Source organism: Pipistrellus hanaki (genome assembly GCF_964339955.1).
Source record: "Pipistrellus hanaki genome assembly, chromosome: 19".
Taxonomy (NCBI): Eukaryota; Metazoa; Chordata; class Mammalia; order Chiroptera; family Vespertilionidae; genus Pipistrellus; species Pipistrellus hanaki.
The window spans coordinates 14,307,335-14,331,253 of NC_140521.1; the positions used below are offsets into that span (position 1 = coordinate 14,307,335).

General features: G+C 55.3%; 1 protein-coding gene across 1 annotated transcript; it reads left to right on the forward strand.

Annotated features, from left to right (window-relative positions):
- Window positions 1–384: 384 nt before the first annotated feature.
- On the forward strand, window positions 385–22,875 carry ADAMTS15 (ADAM metallopeptidase with thrombospondin type 1 motif 15). The gene is made up of 8 exons (XM_084867302.1): window positions 385–1,535; window positions 10,888–11,020; window positions 11,510–11,677; window positions 11,915–12,198; window positions 16,767–16,944; window positions 18,127–18,308; window positions 18,416–18,591; window positions 19,481–22,875. The coding sequence occupies exons 1-8, from the start codon at window positions 552–554 to the stop codon at window positions 20,253–20,255; spliced, it is 2,880 nt and encodes a 959-aa protein (XP_084723428.1). The 5' UTR covers window positions 385–551; the 3' UTR covers window positions 20,256–22,875.
- The last annotated feature ends 1,044 nt before the right edge of the window (window positions 22,876–23,919 follow it).

A 23,919-nucleotide genomic window follows, 5' to 3' on the forward strand; every position in this document is an offset into this window, starting at 1 on the left:
CCCGGCCAGCCCACGCCTCCTCCTGCCTCGCTCAACGCCACTCCCTCCCCGCCAAGTGGCTCTCGGCTCAGGAGGCGGGACCGAGTTCTTCGATGGCCCCCGGAGGCTCCCAGCTGCAAGCTTTGGGAGGCTGGGAGGCGAGAGAGAGAGGGAGGGGCGCCGACTGGGCAGTCCAAGGAGAAGGGGGCCTTTAATAGGCTCGCCCAGCGCCCGGTTTGTGGCGCTGCGAGTGGCTGCAGCTGGGAGGAGAAGCGGCCCCGGCCCGGCACCTCCCTCTGGGTCTGGGCTGCAAAGCTTCGCCTTGCACTTGACAGCGGGTTGCACTGAAGTTCGTCTGCGCGCTGTGCTAGGGAGGAGGGCACAGGTAGGAGGCGCGGGCTGCAGGGCGCCCGGTCCCCGCTCCCGGCTCGCCGCTCGGGGAGCTGTCGCCCTCCCTCCGCTCTCCTTCCCGGGAGCGGCGGGCAGCCCGGAGGGTCCCGGGCTGCAACCGAGATCGCGCCGGCCGGCGGCTGCTCCTGCTCCGAGCGCTCGGCTGTGCGCTGCCCGGCGCCATGCTTCTGCTGGGCATCGTCGCCCTGGCTCTCGTCGGGGCGCCCGCGGACGGCGGCGCGGAGCCAGAGCGGGAGGTGGTGGTGCCCATCCTCCTGGACCCGGACCTCAATGGCCGCCAGTACTACCGGCGGGGCCCCGAGGACCCCCCCGGGGCGGAGCAGGGGCTCATTTTCCAGATCACGGCGTTCCGGGAGGACTTCTACCTCCACCTGACGCCGGATGCCCAGTTCCTGGCGCCCGCCTTCGCCACGGAGCATCTGGGAGGGGTCCCGCTCCGGGGGCGCCCCGCCGCCGACGCCCCGGACCTGCGCCGGTGCTTCTACTCCGGGGACGTGAACGCCGACCCCGATTCGTTCGCCGCCGTGAGCCTGTGCGGGGGGCTGCGTGGAGCCTTCGGGTACCGGGGCGCGGAGTATGTCATCCGCCCGCTGCCCAACGCCAGCGCGCCCGCCGCCGGGGCGCAGCGCCACCGCAACCGGCAGGGCGCACACCTGCTCCAGCGCCGCGGCGCCCCCGGCGGGCCTCCGGGGGACCCCACCTCTCGCTGCGGGGTGGCCTCAGGCTGGAACCCCGCCATCCTGCGGGCGCTGGACCCTTATAAGCCTCGGCGGGCCGGCTTAGCGGAGGGACGCGGCGGGCGCCGGTCCGGGCGCGCCAAGCGCTTCGTGTCCATCCCGCGCTACGTGGAGACCTTGGTGGTGGCGGACGAGTCCATGGTCAAGTTCCACGGTGAGGACCTGGAGCACTACCTGCTGACGCTGCTGGCCACGGCGGCGCGGCTCTACCGCCACCCCAGCATCCTCAACCCCATCAGCATCGTGGTGGTCAAGGTGCTGCTCCTCGGGGACCGCAACGCGGGGCCCAAGGTCACGGGCAACGCGGCCCTGACGCTGCGCAACTTCTGCGCCTGGCAGAAGAAGCTCAACAAAGTGAGCGACAAGCACCCCGAGTACTGGGACACCGCCATCCTCTTCACCAGGCAGGTGAGTTCCGTCTGTCACCTCTCTGGACCCGCACAGCTTCATTCCCATCAGGCCCCTGCCCTTAGCTCTCCAGATGTGCTTTGTGCGCGCAATGTCCCTCTCCCCCTCCCCAATTCAAATTTCATCAATCTCCTCCGATTCTCACGTTGGATCATCCAGGGAGAGCCCGCTCCTAGGCTCAGCGAACTCTGGCTCCAGTGCGCCTGGCTGCACGTGGGTGGTCGGAAGGTGTTGGCCTGGCGCAGCCAATCAGCGCCTCCTGGATCAGGTGCCAAGGGGCCGGAGCCCAGGAAGTTGCCGCCCAGGAGCCGCAGTTTGGCTTCCAGGCAGATAGGAGGCATTGCAGAGGGCGGGTGGGGGAAAGTCCACCCCTTTCCATGGGGGCGGCTAAGTTGCTTCAGACACCCAGGTCCCCTCCTTCTGCCGGTAGATCTGGCACCCCGATGATCCACAAGGCCCGGTTCAGCACCTAGCTACCTCTCTCATGGGTGACATGTTCCGTGTGTCCTCTCTGCTCTGGGCCCGGAAAACCTGGATGTGGGATAGTTTGTAGGTTACAGGGACAGGGCGGATGGAAGTACTGGGACCATTCCCTGGGTCATGGCTGCTGCCTCCTTGTGCTGGGCCCATCTTCTGTTCGAGGGGCTTGCAGTACATTCAGAGCAAGCCATCTATGTAGGGCACTGGTTTGGAGTTTGAAGTTTCACTTGGAGCTGAGTTGGGAAGATCTTTTTCCATGTTCCCATGTCCATGTCAGTGGATGGTGACCCTTGGCCCCAGGCGAGGTTGCTCCTGACCTCAAATCACAGAAACTACTTGCGACTGCCCGGACCGCAGGGCTCTGGTTTCTGCCCCCTGCCGTGTGGCCAATGTGAGCTCAGGGCAGGGCATTGGAGACCTTAGCTACAGGGTTGGAAAGAGACTGACTGTTGGGACTAGAAAGCAGATCAGAAAAGCAGCTGTGCCCTTGCTGTGGGCCTGGGAAAGTGGAGGTTTGTACTATAGATGTTGGAGTGATCGAGTCCTGGGAAGTGTCTGGATTCTTAAAACTTGATAGATCCTGAAGGCTGGGAGGAAAAGGGGCACTCACGTGACCCGCTTCCTCTGCTTTTGGGGGCTGCCACTTGAATCTGGGCCATACCACAGTGTTCTGGGAGGGCACAGTGGGCACAGAGCCCATGGTCACCCGTGGGGCTCTGAGTATCTCCAGTTTCCAAATGGCCCCTCGAAGCCGGGCTGGGGCTGGAGCCGGAGCCTTCTGCACTAACCCATTTGGCACAGCCCGTCCCTTCCCGCAGTTGAACTTCCTCCTTTCCCAGCCTCCTCCTCCCACCACCTGGTTTCTCTAGGGAGGTCTCTGGCCCGCGTCTGTTTCCTTGCGCTCATTCTTCCAATTGAGGTCTATGGAGCGGCCACTGCCCAGGCCTCACAAGCACCGCCTGAGTCATGGGGAAATGACAAAGGAGGTGGCTTTGACCTCTGCATGCAGGCCAACTCGGCAGGCAGATTGCCGGGGGGAAGCAAGCGCAGGCCGAGCGCAGGATAGCTTAATGGGCAAAGCAGCTGCCGCTCGCCCGCTGCCTGGGATGCCCTGTGGAGGGAGGCCACTCGCCGGCTGTGAAGCACCAGACCTCGGCCTCTGCCGCTGGGGGGCCAGGCAACTTTCGGAACCAGCCCTGGGAAGAGGGTTCCCGCCGGGACCCCAGGCCATGCAGTCCGAAGAAGGACCTTGTGACGAAGAAGCCATCAAGCAGCGGGCCAGCTTCTGTGTATCAGAGTGTAAGCTAGACCCCAGGGGCTATGTTGACAAGGCATTAATGGGTCCAAGATGCATGACTGCTTGGGTCAGAGATGGGGACGAGCAAGATGGGACTTTCGGAAGCTCTCTGTTGTCCAGAGGGCAAAGCCAGACAGTGGGGAGGCCGAGTGGGCAGGTCTGTCCTCCACGTATGTACTCTGTGAGTTAGGGTGTACGCTGCTCCCTCTCCGCCCGGCCAGTGCCGGCTGCAGAGCCCGCCGCATTCCCGGAGCCTGAGGAGCTGCTCATTCCTGAGCTCCCCCGGGAAGGTACAGTATGCGATGAGAACATGCGCGCACAGCTGCGCTTTCCAGATGTGGCCTCCGGGAACCGGGAGGCGTCGCCTGCTACCCTCCGACACGGGAGGGACTCTTGTTTCATTTCGGGAGGGTCAGTAGTTATCTTTTATGTCGGATGCATGAGCTGCCCTGCTTAAGCCCCGTGTACAATGACCATGTAATCAATGCATTTCAAACTAAAATTGGAATGATATATATTCTGTGCATGTAGTTTGTTTGGATGAGAAGTTTTTAGAAATGCACTTACTTTGTAAATCAGCTTTTGTTTAGAAGGGCTCCAGAGGGGAGGGACACTTTTAGAGTCACCTATTTCTTTCTTTCTTTTTTAAAAAAAATATATTTTATTGATTTTTTTTTTTACAGAGAGGAAGGGAGAGGGATAGAGAGCTAGAAACATCGATGAGAGAAACATCGACCACTGCCTCCTGCACACCCCCTACTGGGGATGTGCCCGCAACCAATAAACATGCCCTTGACCGGAATCGAACCTGGGACCTTTCAGTTTGCAGACCGACGCTCTATCCACTGAGCCAAACCGGTTTCAGCAAGTCACCTATTTGTTGATTCTCCCAGAGAAATCGGCAAACTGCCTAGTGACTCTCTAACTGATCACATACTCTCGTTGTGGTTTCCACAGAGAGAAAGCGGTTAGGAAGGGGCCAGGCTTGGTCCTTTGGAGCTCCAGGTGCCAGGGGGACCTGAGAGGAGAGCAGTAAGAGTGACAGGACCTGCAGCCCTGGAGCCCCCATCCCCCACCATCCTTGGACCGCCCATCGAGCTGCTGTGTATGACAACAAGCCTGGGCGGGACTGTGGGGAGATGCTGTGGTCTTTGGCAGGCAGTGGGAGGGGCGTGGGGTGTTGACATCAAAACACTGGGAAGACGAGACCCAGGGAGTCCCCTGTGCACAAAGGGAGAAAGGAGTGGATCACACGACACGTATTTTGACCATCTGAGGAGTTTGCTTAACGATTCAGAGAAAGTTCATGTTCCTGGAGGAAGCGTGCATCTCATTTTCTGAGACGATCAGCTTGCAGCCTCATAACAGCAGGGTGAGGTCAGCGCAGGATTGCAACCAGGGCTGTGCAGAAGCCCAGCCAGGCTTTCTGGGTGGACCCTGACTTCCGAGGAGGGGAGTTTCTGAGGCTTCCTGTTTCTCCGGCGGCTGGAGCCAGCTAGTCCGTGCGAGACCCTCTTCTCTCTCCAGGCCCAGAGCCTCTGCTGTTTGGGTAACTGTGATAGACTTGCTTCCATTCATGTATTTGTACATTCTTCTAACATTCACCGAGCATCTGTTACTTCCAGGTACTATCCTGGGCCATGGAGTTAGAAATGCTAGTAAGATGTGTCCTCTGGCCCCCAGGAATTCACCACGAGTCAAGGAGCCCAACAAGGAACCCTCCTATCCACGGGCCGATGCGCTATCCACTGAGCCAAACTGGCTAGGGCAACATATGTTTTAAATTGAATGCTGTTAGTTGCATAGCAGCCCTCTGGGTTATCATGAGATCAACTGTTGTGGTATTGAAGTGCTTGTATTCAAGTCAGCATGATTCTGCCGAATAATGGCTCCAAACTGGGGGAGTGGTGATGCCGGCAGTTCCAATCGCCAACAAGATGTTGTAAAGTGCTTTCTTTCAGTGCAGAGATGAGTGCAAAATATCAAAATAAGATATTTTGGGAGAGAAAGAGACCACATTCACTTTTATTTCAGTACTAGAAGTCTGGTGCATGAAAATTCATGCACTGGAGAGGGGGGTCCCTCAGCCCAGCCTGCCTCCTCTCACCGTCTGGGAGCCCTCAGGGGCAGGAGGTTACCCAGCGATCAAGGGAAGGGGATGCCCTGTCACACCTCTGCTGCTGCCACTGCCAGCAGCGTAAGCCTTGGCCAGCTCTGGTTACTGCCATCCGAGGCTTGCCTGCATCTCAGGCCAGCCCTGGGTAGCTGGGGAGCTGAGGGGACTGGGCACTGCCATCTTGTGGCTGTGGATGCCACCATCTTTGAGGGCATGGCAGCAATTAACATATTCCTCCCTTATATTGGCTCTGGGCGCTTCCATCTTTGAGGGTGGGCAATTAATTAGCACTTTCCCTCCTTATTGGCTGTGGGCGCTGCCATCTTTGCCATGGCGTGAGGGCCAATTAGCATATTCCTTCTTTATTAGATAGGATATTGTTGAAATTGTTCTATTTCATTGCTTATTTCTTACTGTGCCTAAGTGATAAATTAAACTCTATCATAGGGGTGTAGGAAGAAACAACGCATAGAGTTCAGCCCTAGTCATGTTTCAGGCATCCACTGGGGGTCTTGGAACATATCCCCCATGGATGGGGGCTGAACTATATATATTTGCTGTTGTTGAATGGTTACCTACCGGTCCTTTGCCAGAATCTACACCTGGGACAGGCCTGATCAAAAGTATTTTGTCCTGTGGCCCTTGCAAGTTTCCTTGACACCCGTCTGATGACATTCCTGTTCTTGTGTGGGAACTGCGGCTCCAGCATGTGCCACTCCCCCTGATCTGTCAGCTCCTGGGAGGCAGGACCTCTCTACCTCTGCCGGGCCCCTGCACACACTGTCGTTTTGTGTGTGTTCACGGAAGGAAGGCGCCGACACAGTGACAGGGCGGCACGTGGCCACAGGGCTTGGTATGTCACGTCCCTGCCTGGGGCTCATTAATCCAACGTTGTCTTAGGCTGTCAGGCTGCAGGGCTGGGAGAGGGAGTTTAGGCTCCTCTGGCATTTCATCTGGGCTCTTTGCCATCAGGCTTTTCCCTGGAGAAAGGAGGGGCCCTGTGAGGAGCCAGCAGGGATGGGGTCAGTGTGTCAGTGCAGGTGTGGGGCATGGAGCCAAAGCTTGCTCAACCAGGGAGCTGGTGCAGACACTGCGCTAAGAGCGGTCTCCGAAGCTAATCCTGCTGCTTCCTCCTCCCTGACCTCTTCCCATTCGGGGATCGGCTGCTCTGGGCTTGGGGGCTGGGGTGGACAGTCTTGCCCTCTTGAGGTTCCCCAGCATGCTCATTCTTGGGGTGCATGTGGACCGGAAGCAATGCAGGTTTGTGGGAATTGCTCCGTTCTGAGGCTGCACTGCCTGGATTTCAGTCCTCCTCTGTCCCTCCCTCCCAGCCCAACCCTGGGCTCACTGACCCTGGCCTGGTTACTTAGCTTCTCTGGATCCCATTGTAAAACGGGGCCTCATAAGGGATCTCCCTCCTAAAGCTGATGTGAGGATGTGATGAGCTGCCACAGGTAAGACTCTACAAGCAGTATCCCACACGTAGTAGTGACTCAAGAAACATTATCCACTGTCATTGCATTTGGACTGTGGCCCCTTGTGAACAGGTGATTTCTAGAGAAAGTTTGGTCTTCCTGTGGGCTGTGGATTCCTTTTCTTCCTCACTGAAGGAGTTCTTGGGGTTTTGATGGCCTCAGTCTCTTGCTATATATAATACCATCTATACACCATGAGGGCTTTATAGTCCAGTGATGCCCAATCTGCGTATAGAAGGTCAAGTTCTCCTCTTCACCAGGCAGCCTTAGTCACACTGGCCTAGCACTGAATTGCTAGATTAAAAAAAAAAATTTTTTTTAATTGATTTCAGAGAGTCAGGGAGAGATAGAAACATCAATGATGAGAGAGAAGCATTGATTGGCTGCCTCCTGCATGCCCTCCACTGGGGGTCAAAGCCCCAACCTGGGCATGTGCCCTGACCGGGAATGGAACCAACAAACAACCTTTCGGGACATGAGACAATGCTCAACCAACTGAGCCACACCGGCCAGGGCCAAAGTGTTGTTCTTCTTTATTTATTTTCAAATCGTGGCTCCAATCTTAAATGATTTTATAGAAAGGGACAGTTAGTCAAGAATAATCCAAGAGGACTAAGTTCTTGGCCAAGATGACTCTTGGGTCACCTGCAGCTCCGAGGAGCAATGACGGACGATTAGAAACGGTGAGGCAGGTAGGGACCGGGCTGAGCAGCGAGCACATTCTCAAGGCAGGAAGAGCCAGAGCAGTTTTCATTTATGGAGAGGAGACCCTGCACTAAAGAGGTTAACACAGTCTGAGTGCATCTGAGTTCACTCCGGAGGGTGGAGGCCTTCAGTGCCACCCATGAGGCCCCATGGCCCCGCACACTGCCTGCAGGCACTCTCGGCACTGTGGCCCAGCGAGTCGCCGGGGGACGAGAGGACAGGCAGAGCCTCTGACCCCAAACAGCTGCATCTTGCCACAGCAAAGGAACGGGCTACCCTAGGACAGTTGCTCTCCGCTACACCCTGACCATCAGGACATTTGCCAGCTCTCTCTTCGTTCCTCTTGTTTGATCCAGGGAAACTGGGACTTCTTAATGGAAAGAACAGGTTGCTCCTGGCCAGGAATGGCCTGCAGCTGCTTGTCTCTGCTCCACAGAGAATCCACCTTCCCTGAGAGGAAGGAGGCTGGAAGGAGGCCTCTGGCCGGGCCACTGAGCTCCAGGGGCTGCCTAGACTCAGGCTGAGCTCCTCACCTGCTCTAGGTATTCCTGGGAGCAGAGGGGACAGGACTCTGAACTTGCACCTGGGTGACCTTCACTTTCTGTGAGTTTGTTTCACTCTACCCCGCATGGGTCAGTAGGCGAGATGATCCTTCTTGTTTTTCCATTCTGAAAGTAGACCAGACTCTGTGTCTCTTTACAGCCCCGAAGGCCAGATGGGGCTGAGAGTTTGGGATTGCAGAGGGAGCAGAGGTGCAGGGCCACGGTACGGTCTTGGTTCAGGGTGACAATGGGCCCTTCCCAAGTGTTGGAAGCTGAGGCCCTGAGGAGAGCAGGGACTTGCCCAATGTCACACATGTACTTGGGGGCGGGACCAGGACCAGAATCTAGGATCCGCAGTCCTGTATCCTCTCTCTCACGTAGGTCAACAGGGGGCATTCGTGGTGCCCAGGGCCACGTAACATGCTTGTCTTACAGATTCTGACCATCAGGCTAGACTTTTCCGGGGCTACTGCCTTAGGGGAGCCTGTACTCTAGCATTCAGGGACATATGGGTCCCATTGCCCAACCTCCTTCGTTGTGCCCCTGCATAAACCTTCATTCCCCCTTCCTCATCGCGAGACTTTAGCTGCATGACCAGCGGGTCCACAGGACTCACTGATGTTCCCCAGCAGCCACGTTCCCTAAACTGCTGGTCAGGTGCACTTCCCCTCCCAAGCTTTGGCAGCGGTTGTCTTTAGGTTTTAGAATCCCTGGGAAGGAGATCTTTCTGAACCTTGGAGAGGGAAGGGTAGTTGGAAAGGAAGGGAGTTTGAAGTTCACCCCCGGGGCTCCCAGAAGTGGAGGGAGGGCCACACGTCAGCACAGGACAGCAGCTCGAGGGTGTCCAGGCGTTTTGCCCGTCCTTGACCGTGGGCTCAGTTTGGTCACCCTGGTGGTTCTCTGGCCGGATAACCTCGCTCACGAGGAGGTGTGACTGTCACCTGACCATGGAAGCCAAGTTCCACTGCTCAGGTGGTAAACTTCTGAAGGCTTCGGATTAAATTTTGCTAATCTTCTGAACCATGACCCCCTTTCCTCCTATGCCCCCTAACCTCACTAATTGGGTTGCCCTCCTTTCCCCCATGTCAGCACGCACTTGCACATGCACATGCGCACACAGCCCTTAAGAGAAGGAAGCCAACAGCTGTGTGTGTGTGTGTGTGTGTGTGTGTGTGTTTCTGTAAACACCTGGGCTTCCAGAGGGAGAACATGCACAGCTCTTTCTCTGGAAGGTTCGCTAAGGAGGCACCAGGCAGTTGACTGTGAAGTGTGAAGTCTGGAAATAGTGCTGACTGTTACCAACCTCAAGGGCATATTTTTGCCTGAGACGTGAACCTCTCCAAGCCTCAGCTTCCTGTCTGCAGAAGGTGACAATAGTCATTATTCTAGTGGGATGTGGTGACGATTCAGCAGGGTCACATGTGAGAAGTGCACACACAGTGTCAACATCTGATAAATCATCACCATGATGAACTATGATCATGACGCTCAGTTTCCGCCTTTGACAAATAGGCACATCATATACCTGCCTCCTAAGGCTGTTGTGGGGATGTAATAGTTTCATGTCTGCTGTAATGTGCCCTCCACAAGAAAGGCAGAGATAGAGAGAGGAGAGAGCCAGCATCATTGGTCAGCAGTGTCTTCTCAAGAGGAGCAGAATGGCCCAGCCAGTGTGGGTTAGTGGTTGAGAGTCAACCTATGAACCAGGAGGTCATAGTTTGATTCCTGGTCAGGGCACATGACTGGGTTGTCTCAATCCCCAGTAGGGGGTGTGCAGGAGCAGCTGATCAATGATTCTCTTTCATCATTAATGTTTCTATCACTCCCTGTTTCTCTGAAATAAATTAAAAAGTATATTAAAAAAAAAAAAAAAAGAGGAGCACAATGTATGCAAGTGTCTTATTCTAGCTCCAGGTCTTGGGCTTTGCAGTATTTAGATGCATCACTGGCTCATACTGTTTAATAGGTTCTTTGAGGTAGCCACCGAGGGCCTCCATATCCCCAGAAGTGCCTCCTGTCAGGGGTGTTGCTAGAAGCCCTTCTTCTGGTTGCAAGTTTCCTTTCAGTACAGAAAGAGGGACCTTCCTGCTTAGGTTACAATCCACTTAAGTTGTTTTCCTTCCTAAAAGCCACTAGGCCCACTGTCCCCCTGAGCTTCCATAGCAAGTGAGCTGGTCTGGACAGAGGCTTGGGCCCGCCTCACTCTGCCTCCTCCCAACCCAAGGAAGCCGGATGGCAGGCATGGGTGGGCCCTTAGCCAGTGACCCTTTGGCTGAGAGTCTGAGCTTAATTCATGGTTGTCCAAAAGCAGCCACTCAGCCAAGACCAAGGCTGCACAGAGCTGACTGATTGGACACTATGCTTGCCTTCCACCCCCGCCTGCCTCTGTTAGACACAAGCAGAGACTCGCCCACCTGTGGAAGTCACCATATTCTGGTCTGGAAGGCCGGCTCTATATAAAGCAGTGGCCCTGGAGTTTAATTCGGTCCCTCCTCATTTCCTCCCACAGGACCTCCCAGCATAGGACTTGTGAGCTGTCTTCCGGAGGCCTCCTCCCTCAGCCTGGGTTAATCCCATGAATAGCCAGCCCCACAGCCCCCTGGGAAAGGGCCTGGCTGAAAAGGTGCTGCACCTGGTTAGGCTTGGAATGGGAGTGAGCCAGAATGCTCTTTCTCCCCTCGGGTTGTCTGTTACTGTCTCTAACCTCTGGCTGGCTTCTGCTTCCCTTGCCTGGCAGGACCTGTGTGGAGCCACCACCTGTGACACACTGGGCATGGCTGACGTGGGCACCATGTGCGACCCCAAGAGAAGCTGTTCTGTGATCGAGGATGATGGGCTCCCGTCAGCCTTCACCACTGCCCACGAGCTGGGTGAGGCTGGAGGGGGCTTCGGGTGGGGTGGGAGAGCTCCCCTCGGGGGATCTCTCTGGGCTCCCTGGGTGTTGGCAGGGGAGACACATGGGCATGTATGTGTTTTCTCATGGCCCAAAGCCTTAGGGATCCTCTCTCAGGATCTTCCCTAGCAATGGCTTTGTTCGATTTCCTCTGCTTGCCCCAGCTCAGTTAGCCAGTGATATTGTCCAAGAACGTCAGCCATCAGCGTTGTCTCATCAACCAGGCACTAAGGGGAGAGTGTGTTCCGTACACTGCGGCCCTCCCTGAGCCCACAGCCTCCTGGATGGGACAGAGGACACAGGAACATGATGTTGGGGACATGTGCTAAGCAATCCATCAATACATAGAAATGACCAGCCTGATGGACCCGGCTCTCTAGCTTCCCCAACTGGTCCTCCTCCCCACTCCCTCTCCCCATTGCCTTCTCACTGCACAGCCACTGAACCCTCCTGCGTCACCCCACAGGCCACGTGTTCAACATGCCCCATGACAACGTGAAAGTGTGTGAGGAGGTGTTCGGGAAGCTCCGGGCCAACCACATGATGTCCCCAACGCTCATCCAGATAGACCGCGCCAACCCCTGGTCAGCCTGCAGCGCTGCCATCATTACCGACTTCCTGGACAGTGGGCACGGTAAGCCGGGGCGACCGAGGAGGAGTGTCAGTCTGTCACTGTTGGCGGTGCCCGCCAGCTCTCTGTACCTGTCCTCTGTTACCCAGAGGTGTGCATGACCCCGAATAGGTGGGCTCTGAGGAGGGTCTGCCCATTCCATTGCCTCTTGCTTCATTCTCTCCCCACAATTCAGATACTGGTGAGCCAAGCCTCACCTTTCCCAGCGCATCCCTCATGCATGACCTTGGCTTTCTGCAGGAGACTGCCTCCTGGACCAGCCCAGCAAGCCCGTGGCCCTGCCCCAGGACCTGCCGGGGGCCAGGTACACCCTGAGCCAGCAGTGCGAGCTGGCCTTCGGTGTGGGCTCCAAGCCCTGTCCCTACATGCAGTACTGCACCAAACTGTGGTGCACTGGCAAGGCCAAGGGGCAGATGGTGTGCCAGACCCGCCACTTCCCCTGGGCAGATGGCACCAGCTGCGGCGAGGGCAAGTTCTGCCTCAAGGGGACCTGTGTGGAGAGACACAACCTCAATAAGTACAGGGTGAGTGTGCTGGAGGGGAGTAGACCCTTGGGGACCTCGACAGGGAACTTGTCTCAAGCCAGCTTTGCTATGTGACCATCACTGTGTCGCCTTGCTGTGCTGTGCTTCAGTTTCCCTGTCTGTGATTCTATTGCCCTTCTTGACTCTTAAGACTGGAAAGAAAAGATGTGGTAGGACTTAGGCAGGTGGGCAAAGCCCTTCACCCAGAGTGAGGAGCCCAAAGCTGAACACTTGATATTTGGGTTGCTCCTTCTTTGGTTCCTTCCTTCCTTTCTTCCCTCATCAGCTCTCTGAGTGGTTCCATGTTCAGGGAGCTGTGGGCCAGAGGTGAGCAAGGCTCCGGGCTGCAAGGAAGCCGACCCCCGGGCAAACCTCCATATTTGCTGCATCCTGAGCCAAGCATCAGTTTCTGTTGTGGTTGTTAGTTTTTGAAGCCGAACCGCAATGGGAAAAACGTTATTTTTCCTGATAAGCAGGATTAGCAATCAAACCAGAACTCTTTCAAAACCCCAAATATTCTCTGAATATAATAAACACTTTCTCCAGGTCCTGGGTAGGGATGATGAGGGGATTTGTACATTCCCAGGCAGGAATAAAAAGTCCCTCTGCTCCCTCAATCCTTGCCTCCCCTCCCTGGTCCGGCCGCAGGAGGGCTTGGCTTGGGTTGTGTGTACACCGAAGCAATATAACGAAAAAAGCACTTACCAAGCACGTTAACAATTGCCCTGAGATGGGTGTGGTATGGAATTATGTAAAACCTTTTTCTGTGTCCTGGGAACATATACTTAATTAAACTTTAGCCACTTATTAGGCAACAACCCCTTGTGTTCAGGGGACTGTGTAAGACACAGTGGTGGCCAGGAAAACAAATAAAAGTGGGCCATGTCTCAGAGGGCTCACAGGCTGGTGGGGAAGCTGGAAACGGAACTGTAACACAAGCCACAGGGAGGCGTGAGTTACGTGTTAAGGCACAAGCATGAGAGTGTGTCATGGGAGGTCAGGATGAGAGCTGGATGATCATTAGAGGGGTCTGAAAAAACTTGGACGAAGGGCTCTGATTGGAAAAGAGCCTTGAGGGGTGAGTAGGGCGAGATGGAGCAGTGAAGTCAGGGAGGCGGGGCCAGCTGGAGCTTTGGGTGGATGAGGGCTCTATCAGAATCAGCTGCCTCCTGGTTTGGGGCTGGATCGAGGCATTTAGACTAGAAGGTCCTGGCCAGCTCCTGCTCCTGAGAATGAGATGAGTCAGGACGATAAGGAAGATAATAACTTCTGCCCTAACCGGTTTGGCTCAGTGGATAGAGAGTTAGCCTGTGGACTGAAGGGTCCCAGGTTTGATTCCGGTCAAGGGCATGTACCTTGGTTGTGGGCACATCCCCAGTAGGAGGCAGCTGATCGATGTTTCTAACTCTATCCCTCTCCCTTCCTCTCTGTAAAAAAAACAAAATCAATAAAATATATTAAAAAAAGATAATAACTTCTTAAGGATATTAGATATGGAAATGTGATCTGAGAAGCACCATCTTTCCCCATGCTTTCTGGAATTCTCAGCCCATCAGCAGCAAAACCCACTACATCCTCAACCTCTTTTCTCATCAGTCTCTTCACCTGTTTCAACTGCAGCCTAGCCCTTCACCTGGGACCATCACCCCTCTTCTCCCAAGACCTCCAGGGCTCAGTCCCCAGCCCTCCTCCCTCTTCCCGCTAACTTCTTAGGTGATTCAGCTCAACCTCTGGCTGGAAACACTATATTTCTGTGTCAAAGACTCCCAAATTGGTACCTCCAGCACAGACCTGCCTCCTGAACTACACACCTGAATGCCCCACCCAATCTCGATATCTCCACATAGGGAACCGATACACAGTGTAGACATAACATCTGGGAAACCACGTTCCCAATCAGTTCCCCTACTCCTGCCTTGGGAACTCCATCTTTTCGTTGCTCACACCAACACCATTTCCCTCTCACTTCACATCCAATACCTCAGCAGTTAATGTGGATTCTATTTCCAAAATAGATGCACCACCTCACTTGCTGTAACCCTGGTCCAGGCCTCCATCACGTCTTCCTTGGGTTATTGTGGTTGTTCCTGACGGACCTTCTCACACACTGTTTCCACCAGAGCAGCCAGAGGGAGTCTTCACTGTGAGCCAGGTCATGCCCCTCCTGGGCTTTACGCGTCTCTTAGGACCAATGGGCCCAGACTCTCTTCCTCCCCTGCTTCTCTCGCTCTCTGACCCTGGAGCACTCTGGGTACCTGCCTCTTCCAGGTCTTCGTATTTGCTCCCTCTGCATGGAGTGCCCTTTCCCTGATCCCTGCACAGCTCATTCCTGTACTTCCCTTCAGGCCTCTGCAAAAATGTCGCCCCAGTAGTGAGGCCTCTGAGACCCCTTATAATACAGAGCACCCCAACTCTCCGAGCCCCTTCGCATCTCTCTTTCTCCCACCTGCTTTTAACCCCACCTGACACTATGCACAGGCTTTTTATTTTTTACTTTTTTTTAATTTTTACTGATTTCAGAGAGGAAGGGAGAAGGAGAGAGATAAAAACATCAATGATGAGGGAGAATCATTGATGGGCTGCCTCCTGCACACCCCACACTGGGAATCGAGCCTACAACCCGGGCATGTGCACTGATCAGGAATTGAACCGTGACCCCCTGGTTCCTAGATTGACACTCAGTCACTGAGCTATGCCAGCCAGGCAGCACAGGCTTATTTTATTGTTCACCTTGCTCTGCTTGGAAGCAGTCGCTTTGAGGGCAAGGATTGGTTGCACATGGAGTCAGACAGGTAGTAGGAACTCAATGGAGATTTGGTGAATGAACAAATATTGGCACATGGTGAATGTTTCCTGTAGAAACCAGTAGGAAGAAGTGGTGCCAGGTGAAAAATCATAGCATCATCTCAGCAGTCATGGGACCAATGCTAAATAACTGCAGGAAAACTAGAGACGGTCCTATCCTGTTTGGCTCAGTGGATAGAGCATTGGCCTGCAGTTGCAAGGGTTCCAGGTTCAATTCCGGTCAAGGGCACATGCCCAGGTTGTGGGCTTGATCCCTAATAGGGGGCTTGCCGGAGGCAGCTGATCGATCATTCTCTCTCATCATGGATGTTTCTATCTTTCCCTCTCTGAAATCAATTAATATATATATAGAAAAACTAAAGACAGGAAGGCCTAGCCACGGGCTCTTTCAGTCTTGAGAGGCCATGGCTGATTGGGCGCGGCTTCCCTGGTGCAATGGGGACGAGAACCACATTGCCAGCACAGAGCAGGGAGGAGGGAGAAAGAGCAGACGCAGAAGACTGTCTTAGAAATAAAAGGATGGAATGAGGTGGGGCTCCCGCTCGAGGAGAAAGCAGGCCCCAGGGAAAGTGTTTTTTACAGGATAGAACCGCCACATGGACACAGCGAAGCCAGAACTCTCTGACAGAAGGACAGATCGGGCAGATAGGCTGAATCTATGAATATAACTTCAAGTTCTTCTGTTGCATGCGGCCAGCTCCCTCTGAGCTCCGTGTGGATTAGCGGTTTTGGATGATGTGTGACAGTGTTTTAATCCCAGGCTTATTTTTTCGGGGCTGATTCCTTTATTGCCCAACTGATGTGCGCTTGGGGGATACAAACTCACTTTACTGTCATCATAAGGAAAACATCCCCAAGGCTATAAATTTCCTATCCCCTCTCCACCCTCTTAGAAAATAAGACAGCACTGCATAATTCAGCCCAAAGCCAAGTGGAGTTGTGAGATTGCCTCATAGTCTCTTAATCGTATCTTCTCTTCACACAAGCATCAGAGCTGCTGATTTCAGCCTCGAGTGGGGTGAAGATCAGCCTGGTTTTGGGAAAAGTCTGCATTAGTAAACATGTAGAGATAAAAGTATCCAGAGAGCTGTGGTTGACTGGCTACAGCTGGGGGCTAGCCATGCCATAGATTTAGAGACTTATAAATATGCTAACAATAGGTAAGGGGACGCTTTGAACTCCTGCACGATGGCAAGCACAATGCCAGGAATATTCATACACATAGCATCATGTAAATCTTCTGTGTGACCATGCACCTGTGTATCACGGCCCTGTTTTTGCGGATGAAGGACCTGAGACTTGGAAATTTTCCCAACTTGCTCTTTAAAAAAAAAAAAAAAAAAAAAAAAAAAAAATATATATATATATATATATATATATATATATATATATATATATATATAAAATTGATTTTTTACAGAGAGGAAGAGAGAGGGATAGAGAGTTAGAAACATCGATGTGAGAGAATCATCGATCAGCTGCCTCCTGCACACCCCCCACTGGGGATGTGCCTGCAACCAAGGTACATGCCCTTGACCGGAATCGAACCCAGGACCTTTCAGTTCAATCCACTGAGCCAAACCTGCTTCGGCCCGACTTGCTCTTGACCACCGCTGGGGTGAGAAGCAGAGGAGGCGGTAGAATTGGGCTTCATTCGGAGGAAGGGGACCAGGGAGGCTGTGCCCTTGTTGCTCTCTTGCCGGCTCAGGGTGTGGGTGTGGCACCCCGACCCCTGCAGGGGTGTAACAGACTCTTCCCCACAGGTGGATGGCTCCTGGGCCAAATGGGAGCCCTACGGCCCCTGCTCTCGCACCTGCGGCGGGGGAGTGCAGCTGGCCCGGAGGCAGTGCAGCAACCCCACCCCGGCCAACGGGGGCAAGTACTGCGAGGGGGTGAGGGTGAAGTACCGATCCTGCAACCTGGAGCCCTGCCCCAGCTCAGGTGAGGAGGGAGGGCAGCTGTGGCCTGGGTGGGCCTGGGCCTGGGGGAGGCAGGCCCAGCTGGAGGTCACAGCCCCCACTCTGGGTCATTCATGGCCATAGAGTTACCACAGTGAAGATTGCCTGCCTTAGGCCAGAGCCTGGGAATGCACAGGTGCGCATTCCTTTTGGGATAACTTCTCTGTCTGCTCCCTTGGCTGGATGCTTATACTGGGAGGCTGCACGGCCCCAGGGAACGAGACATAAGCAGGAATTCATTATCCTGGGAAGCATGGCCTTGGGTGGGAAGAAAATGACATCTTTATTTTTATTAACCTTTTACATTTAACAAGTAGAACTTCCTTCTATTAGAAATTTAGTTTTTTTTCTTTTCACTAACCTTTCTACCCAAAATGTAGTGGTAGCAGTACCTATGTTATGACTTTGTCACCAATAGAAATCATGACTATTTCACGTTACATTTTAGTTGCCATGGATTTCTCTCTCTCTCTCTCTTTTAAAAATATATTTTTATTGATTTTTTATAGAGAGGAAGAGAGAGGGATAGAGAGATAGAAACATAGATAAGAGAGAAACATCAATCAGCTGCCTCTTGCACACTCCCTACTGGGGATGTGCTCGCAACCAACGTACATGCCCTTGACCGGAATCGAACCCGGAACTGTTCAGTCCGCAGGCTGACACCAAACCAGTTTCGACAGATTTCTCAAAATGCCATTTGTGCTTGTCACTACTTCAACATTACTGGGGCTATAGACTCATTATGGAGTCTTGTTATTTATTGTGTAATAACAAAGAAGCACACATATCGAGATATGTTTCCAAATACGTTGGTCATTGTATGTCGATGGAATTAGTATTTCATGTAATTTATTTTATACATTTTATGACATTCTGAAAATGGTTTCAGGAGCCTGCTGAAGGGCTGGTTCTGTAGCACAGAGAGTTAGCGTGCCTGATACAACGGCTTTAAAGCCAGACTCCTGGGGGAGGTGGCCCCGAGCCTTGTCACCAGTGTCCTGCATCCTTGGGCCCAGCCTGCTTTAGTCCTCTGAGATGGGGTGGCTTCAGGGTTGGGGGTCACTCAGCTGAGGGTGGGGAAGAGCCGCAGGAGGGCTCTCTCCTTCGCTCCCACCTCGGCCCCCTCCCTTTAGCTTTCTGCATCTGCTTGCTCCCTCCCCAGCCTCTGGCAAGAGCTTCCGGGAGGAACAGTGCGAGGCCTTCAACGGCTACAACCATAGCACCAACCGGCTCACCCTCACCGTGTCGTGGGTGCCCAAGTACTCCGGGGTGTCCCCCCAGGACAAGTGCAAGCTCATCTGCCGAGCCAACGGCACCGGCTACTTCTACGTGCTGGCCCCCAAGGTGAGCAACCTGGAGGCCACGAGGTCAGGGAAGGTTCCAGGCCTTCGAGGAAGCCTCCAGGTGACCTGTCCCTCTCTCCATTCCTCCCCATCCCGGGGGCGCTGCAGGTGGTGGATGGGACGCTGTGTACCCCCGACTCGACCTCGGTCTGCGTCCAGGGCAAGTGCATCAAGGCGGGCTGCGACGGGAACCTGGGCTCCAAGAAGAAGTTTGATAAATGCGGGGTGTGCGGGGGAGACAATAAGAGCTGCAAGAAGGTGACGGGACTCTTCACCAAGCCCATGTGAGTTCCCGGCCCCGGGGGGCGTGGCCAGGGAGCAGGGGAGAGGAGGGGTGAGTGGCATAGCGTCCAGGCATTGGAAGCTTGAGTTTGATTTGGGGGAAATGTCAGATCCTGGCCAGTATCCTTGCTGGGGAGACCACTCCCACTCTTCTATGAGTATGATATTCATTCATTCATTCATTCATTCATTCATCATTCAGCAAAGATGGCTGCAAAGATGCATGCTCAAGGAGGAGCCCACTCAGCAGGAGATGCTGCTCAGGGGGATGGCAGAGAGTTGTTAGGATCTGTCTAGAGTCCTTGTTGTTGTTTTATAGAAGTTTATATATATAAAATATATAATATTTATAAATATATATATAAAATATCAAAAATATTTTATTGATTTTTCACAGAGAGGAAGGGAGAGGGATAGGGAGTTAGAAACATCAATGAGAGAGAAACATTGACCAGCTGCCTCCTGCATACCCCTACCGGGGATGTTCCCACAACCAAGGTACATGCCCTTGACCAGAATTGAACCTGGGACCTTTCAGTCCGCAGACTGACGCTCTATCCACTGAGCCAAACCAGTTTCAGAAATATATATATATTTCTGATTTTAGAGAGAAAGGAGAAGAAGAGAGAGATTGAGACATCAATGATGAGAGAGAATTATTGATCGGCTGCCTCCAGCACGCCCCCCACTGGGGATCGAGCCTGCAACCTGGGCATGTGCCCTGACCGGGAATTGAACCTTGACCTCCTGGTTCATGTGTCGATGCTCAACCACTGAGTCACGCCGGCTGGGGCCACCCCAGGTTTTGTGAAAGGGGGATCTTTATGACGTTAGTGGGATCCAGGCCTTCCACCCAGGCATCTGTCTAACGCGCACCCCCTCCCGCCACAGGCATGGCTACAATTTCGTGGTGGCCATCCCCGCAGGCGCCTCCAGCATTGACATCCGCCAGCGCGGCTACAAGGGGCTGATTGGCGACGAGAACTACCTGGCCCTGAAGAACAGCCAAGGCAAGTACCTGCTCAACGGGCACTTCGTGGTGTCGCCCATAGAGCGGGACCTGGTGGTGAAGGGCAGCGTGCTGCGCTACAGCGGCACGGGCATGGCCGTGGAGAGCCTGCAGGCCTCCCGGCCCATCCTGGAGCCTCTGACCGTGGAGGTGCTCTCCGTGGGCAAGATGACGCCGCCGCGGGTCCGCTATTCCTTCTACCTGCCCAAGGAACCCCGGGAGGACAGGTCCTCCCACTCCAAGGACCCGCGGGGTCCCCCTGTGCTCCACAACAGTGTCCTCAGCCTCTCCAATCAAGTGGAGCAGCCGGATGACAGGCCCGCTGCGCGCTGGGTGGCGGGCAGCTGGGGGCCGTGCTCCGTGACCTGCGGCGGGGGTCTGCAGAGGCGGGCGGTGGTCTGCCGGGGAGCCCCCGGGCAGCGCCCAGCATCTGCCTGCAATGCCAATCATCGGCCGGCGGAGACGAGAGCCTGTGGGGACCCCTGCCCGACCTGGGAGCTCGGGGCCTGGTCGCCTTGCTCCAAGAGCTGCGGCCGCGGCTTCAAGAGGCGTCCGCTCAAGTGTGTGGGCCACGGAGGGCGGCTGCTGGCCCGGGACCAGTGCAACCTGCGTCGGAAGCCCCAGGAGCTGGACTTCTGCATCCTGAGGCCGTGCTGAGTGACGATGCTGCCGGGGTTCTGGCCAGCGGGGAGCTGTGGGCCGGGTGTAGTGGCCCGGGGCCCACGCCACAATGTCACCACATCCAGGGACAAAGATCATGGGTGGGAGCGAGCGGTGTCCTCCCATCCCCGGGGCTCGGGCAGGGAGCTGAGTAACTAACACACAGTCTACCTCACACCTGGCTCCTCCAGGGCCCAGTCTTGGGAGAAGCTGAGAGGTGCAGGTACTGGGCAAGAAGGTGCTGGGGCCCAGTTTCCAAGAGACCTGGAGGGTGGCCGCTCCCAGGCAGACTTCAGGGATCTGGGCCCCCGTTGGGGAGGCCACAGGCTGCCGGAAGGGCCATGGCCCAGCAGCTGGCACCCTCAGGTGGCCTCGGGGGCTCTGAGCCGTCTCTGAACAAGGTGCTTTCAGCCCACTTTCCTTTTCTGACCGACAGACTGAACCATGCACATGGGCTGGAGGTGAGCAGGCATGGAGGGAGAGGGAGCTGCCACGTGCCTGCAGCCCGGGCCACTCTTCTTGAGAAGAGCTGGATGTATGGGGAAGTCCTGAGATTCCTCATCTTCCTTCTACTCTGGATCCCCCTTTAAAGAGACACCTCTTCTCCTGTGTCATCCAGGCCTCCAGAGGGAGGGCTGTCACACCAGTGTCCTTCGAGGTCCTGCGGGAAGGGATAGGAAGTTGATAGGGAGCTGTTGTCTTCATGAGGGATCCGACCATTTTGAAAAATGCTGGCACGGATAAGGGGAGATGGATTCTGTGGCTGAAGCAAGGGGTATGGGGAGGGATCTCGAGGGCTCTGCGGTCCCTGTGGCTGGGCTGAGCCTGGGAGAACATCACCCTACGGTGGGAGGAGGAGGCCCAGGTTCTGATGGCTTCCTCCTCCAGGGATGCAGGTGTCAATCAGGCTGATGCCTTCAGCTCTGCGTCACCTTCCCAGGGGTCAGGGTCCCGGGCCTACTGAGAGGGCATGGGGTGTGCCCAGGAGGGCCGGTGCTGAAACTCCACGTGCCTGCAGGTTGGTCCTCATCCGGATAGCTCCGTGCAGTCTGGCTTGGGCATGTCACGTGGCGTCCTAGGCTATGGTGTCTGCCGTTGGAAAATGGGATTCACTCGTTGCTACCTCAGGCTGTTCTCTCTGGGAACCCACCGTTGGCCCTCCCCCAGGGCAGTGGTGTCCTGGTGCTTCCAGAAGACCTGGCCGCGTCCTCTGTGGACTGAGCTGTCCAGGCACAATGATGAGCTCGGGTGCTTGGCTCCCTCCTGTCCACAGCCTGGCCACGCACTGCGGCTCCCAACACACAGACAGGTGCCCTCTCCCTTCAGGTGCCCTGGCTCAGGAGACACCGAGAATCCGTCACCTGACCCGGGGGCCTTGAGAACTGCCAGTGGGAGCAGCTGGCGAGCTGTCTTCTTTGGAGACATGCTAGGGGAGTGGAAACCAGGGCGTTTTGGGAAGATGTCTTGGGGTTGGATCCTTTGGCCAAGTAGGGTGTCTTTATGAGGATGCACATGGAAGGTTCTGCTTCTGAGCGCATGAGTCCTGGACTTCAGCGAGGTGACACCAGGGCACGTGCCTTCCTTCAGTTTCCCCTCTTAGTCAGAACCCGCAAATGAGCCAGGCAGCCAGGTGGGCCTCTGGGGTGATGTTCTCATCCCAGTCAAAAGCTGGCTGAGCCAGGCGCAGAGCCCCTGGAGCAGGGGTGTTCCGGGCTTGGAGGCAGGGCTGCAGTCTCCCTAGGAGACCAAGGGAGTAGGATTCCTGGCCCTACAGGAGCGAGCACTGGAGGCTGCAGGGGTAAGAGGAGCCAGGGTGCCAGGCTGGACACTGACCTGACCACCAACAACAGCACCGCGCCCTGTGCCTGGTGGACCTGTCCTTGGTGAGGAGAGGGGGCCGTGGGGGTCATGAGGGATGGACAAAGGAAGGGGTGGGGTTGAGGGGGGGAAGGGAGCTGCCATCATTGGGGTACTTGGCCCTTCACAGAGCAGCTTTCTGAGTCATGCCAAGGAGGGACAAGCGGTCTTGTTCCTGACACAGGCTGGGTCTCGCTGTCCTTGTCTGCCGTGATGTTTTTCTTTCCCTTTTTTCCCTTTTTTCTTTTCAAAAGAAGTATGACCAAGACAACTTGGGCGGTTGGTCCTGATCTTTGACCATTTCATGAATCCAACCATGCTCTCCAAGGCCGAGCACAGATGAGCCTCAAGGCACAGGCATCTAGGGCTGGAATAAAATGCCAAGGTGGTGTCTCATGTCCAGAGGGAGGAGAGGAGCATTCTGGGCGCTCCAGCAACTTCTTTGGCGGGGTGTGGCCCAGGAGAGACCTGGGCTCAGGAGCCCTCCGCCCCCTCTGCCCACCGTGTGCACTGATTGGAGGAGTTTGAGCGCATGGCCTTGCCCCACTGGGGGGTGGGGAGGGGCAGGTGCAGAGATGTGCGTGTTTCCGGCCTGGAGGGCACCATCGTCATGGAGCCCCCTCTGTGTCTGGTTCCTTTGCATCCCGTGTTCCGCAGGGGATGGGAGACCCGGGTACTGCCGGGCTGTGTATACTGTGTATACGTGGGGCCGGCTGCTGCAGGGACAACAGCCTTCTCCTAATAAAGTTGTAAGTATTTAAACCTGTGTCCTGCCTTGGTGACTTCATCTCTTCTGCGAACACTCAAACCAAATCTACTGAGCACCCACCATGTGCCAGCCACGGAGCTGGGGCTGTGGTTTAGTGGTGACTGGGACAGGCATGTGCTTTGACTGGGAATTGAACCGCGACCTCCTGGTTCATGGGTTGACACTTAACCACTGAGCCACGCCGGCCACGCTATATATTTCTTACTATGTCGCAGCAAATAAAGGAGAAAGAAGAGGAGGCTGGGTCCTGCCTCTGGAAGCTCCAGGTAGGGTCAGGGGCTAACGACTGACACTGGAGCCGCCTGGAGCAGACAGCCTGGCTGTCTGTCTTTTGAAGCTTTCCACGCAGGGAAGGAGCCCTTTCCTAATCTCCTGGCCTTTGAAGAGAGGCAGGAACAGTTTGCTTTGAAATCCATCCTCCGGAGAGGAATGCGTTTTTGGTCCCAGTAGAGAAAAAGCCTCCTTAATGATCTAAAGGTCTTGACCCCCTGGGCCCTGCTCCCCTGCCCAGCGAGCCCTAGCTGGCCCCAGGCAGGCCAAGCTGGCAGGGCCCGTGGTAGCGTGTGTGACCCAGAAAGTCTTTCCGTGGCTCCCTGGCTTGCACCCAGCCCTGGTGGGTGAGTCAGCCCTGAGGCCCGCAGTTCTAGCCACGAGCCCCAAGGGAGCCGAATGTCTCCTCCCCTTCCAACTCTCCCGATACCACCCCATTGCCTAGCCCGGGCAGCCCCACGGGTCCACAATGACATCATCGCTGCTGCTCCCAAGCAGGGGTGCCAGGCGCTCAGTGCCCCACGCCCCCGGGGGGCTCACCGGGAAGCCCTGGCGTGTTTGCTCTGTGTTTGCTCAGTAACTCACATTCCGAGCACTGGCCAGCATGTCGCTGGGGGAGATAAGAGTTCCTGGCTCCCAGGGCATTCCTGAGAAGCAGCAGAACGCTTTGTTCCCAAAGGAGAGGGGTTTGGGCAGAAAGGAAGGGCAGGATGGAGAGAAGAGAAAAGGGAACCTCTTCCTGAAACATCGGACGTGGGAAACAGA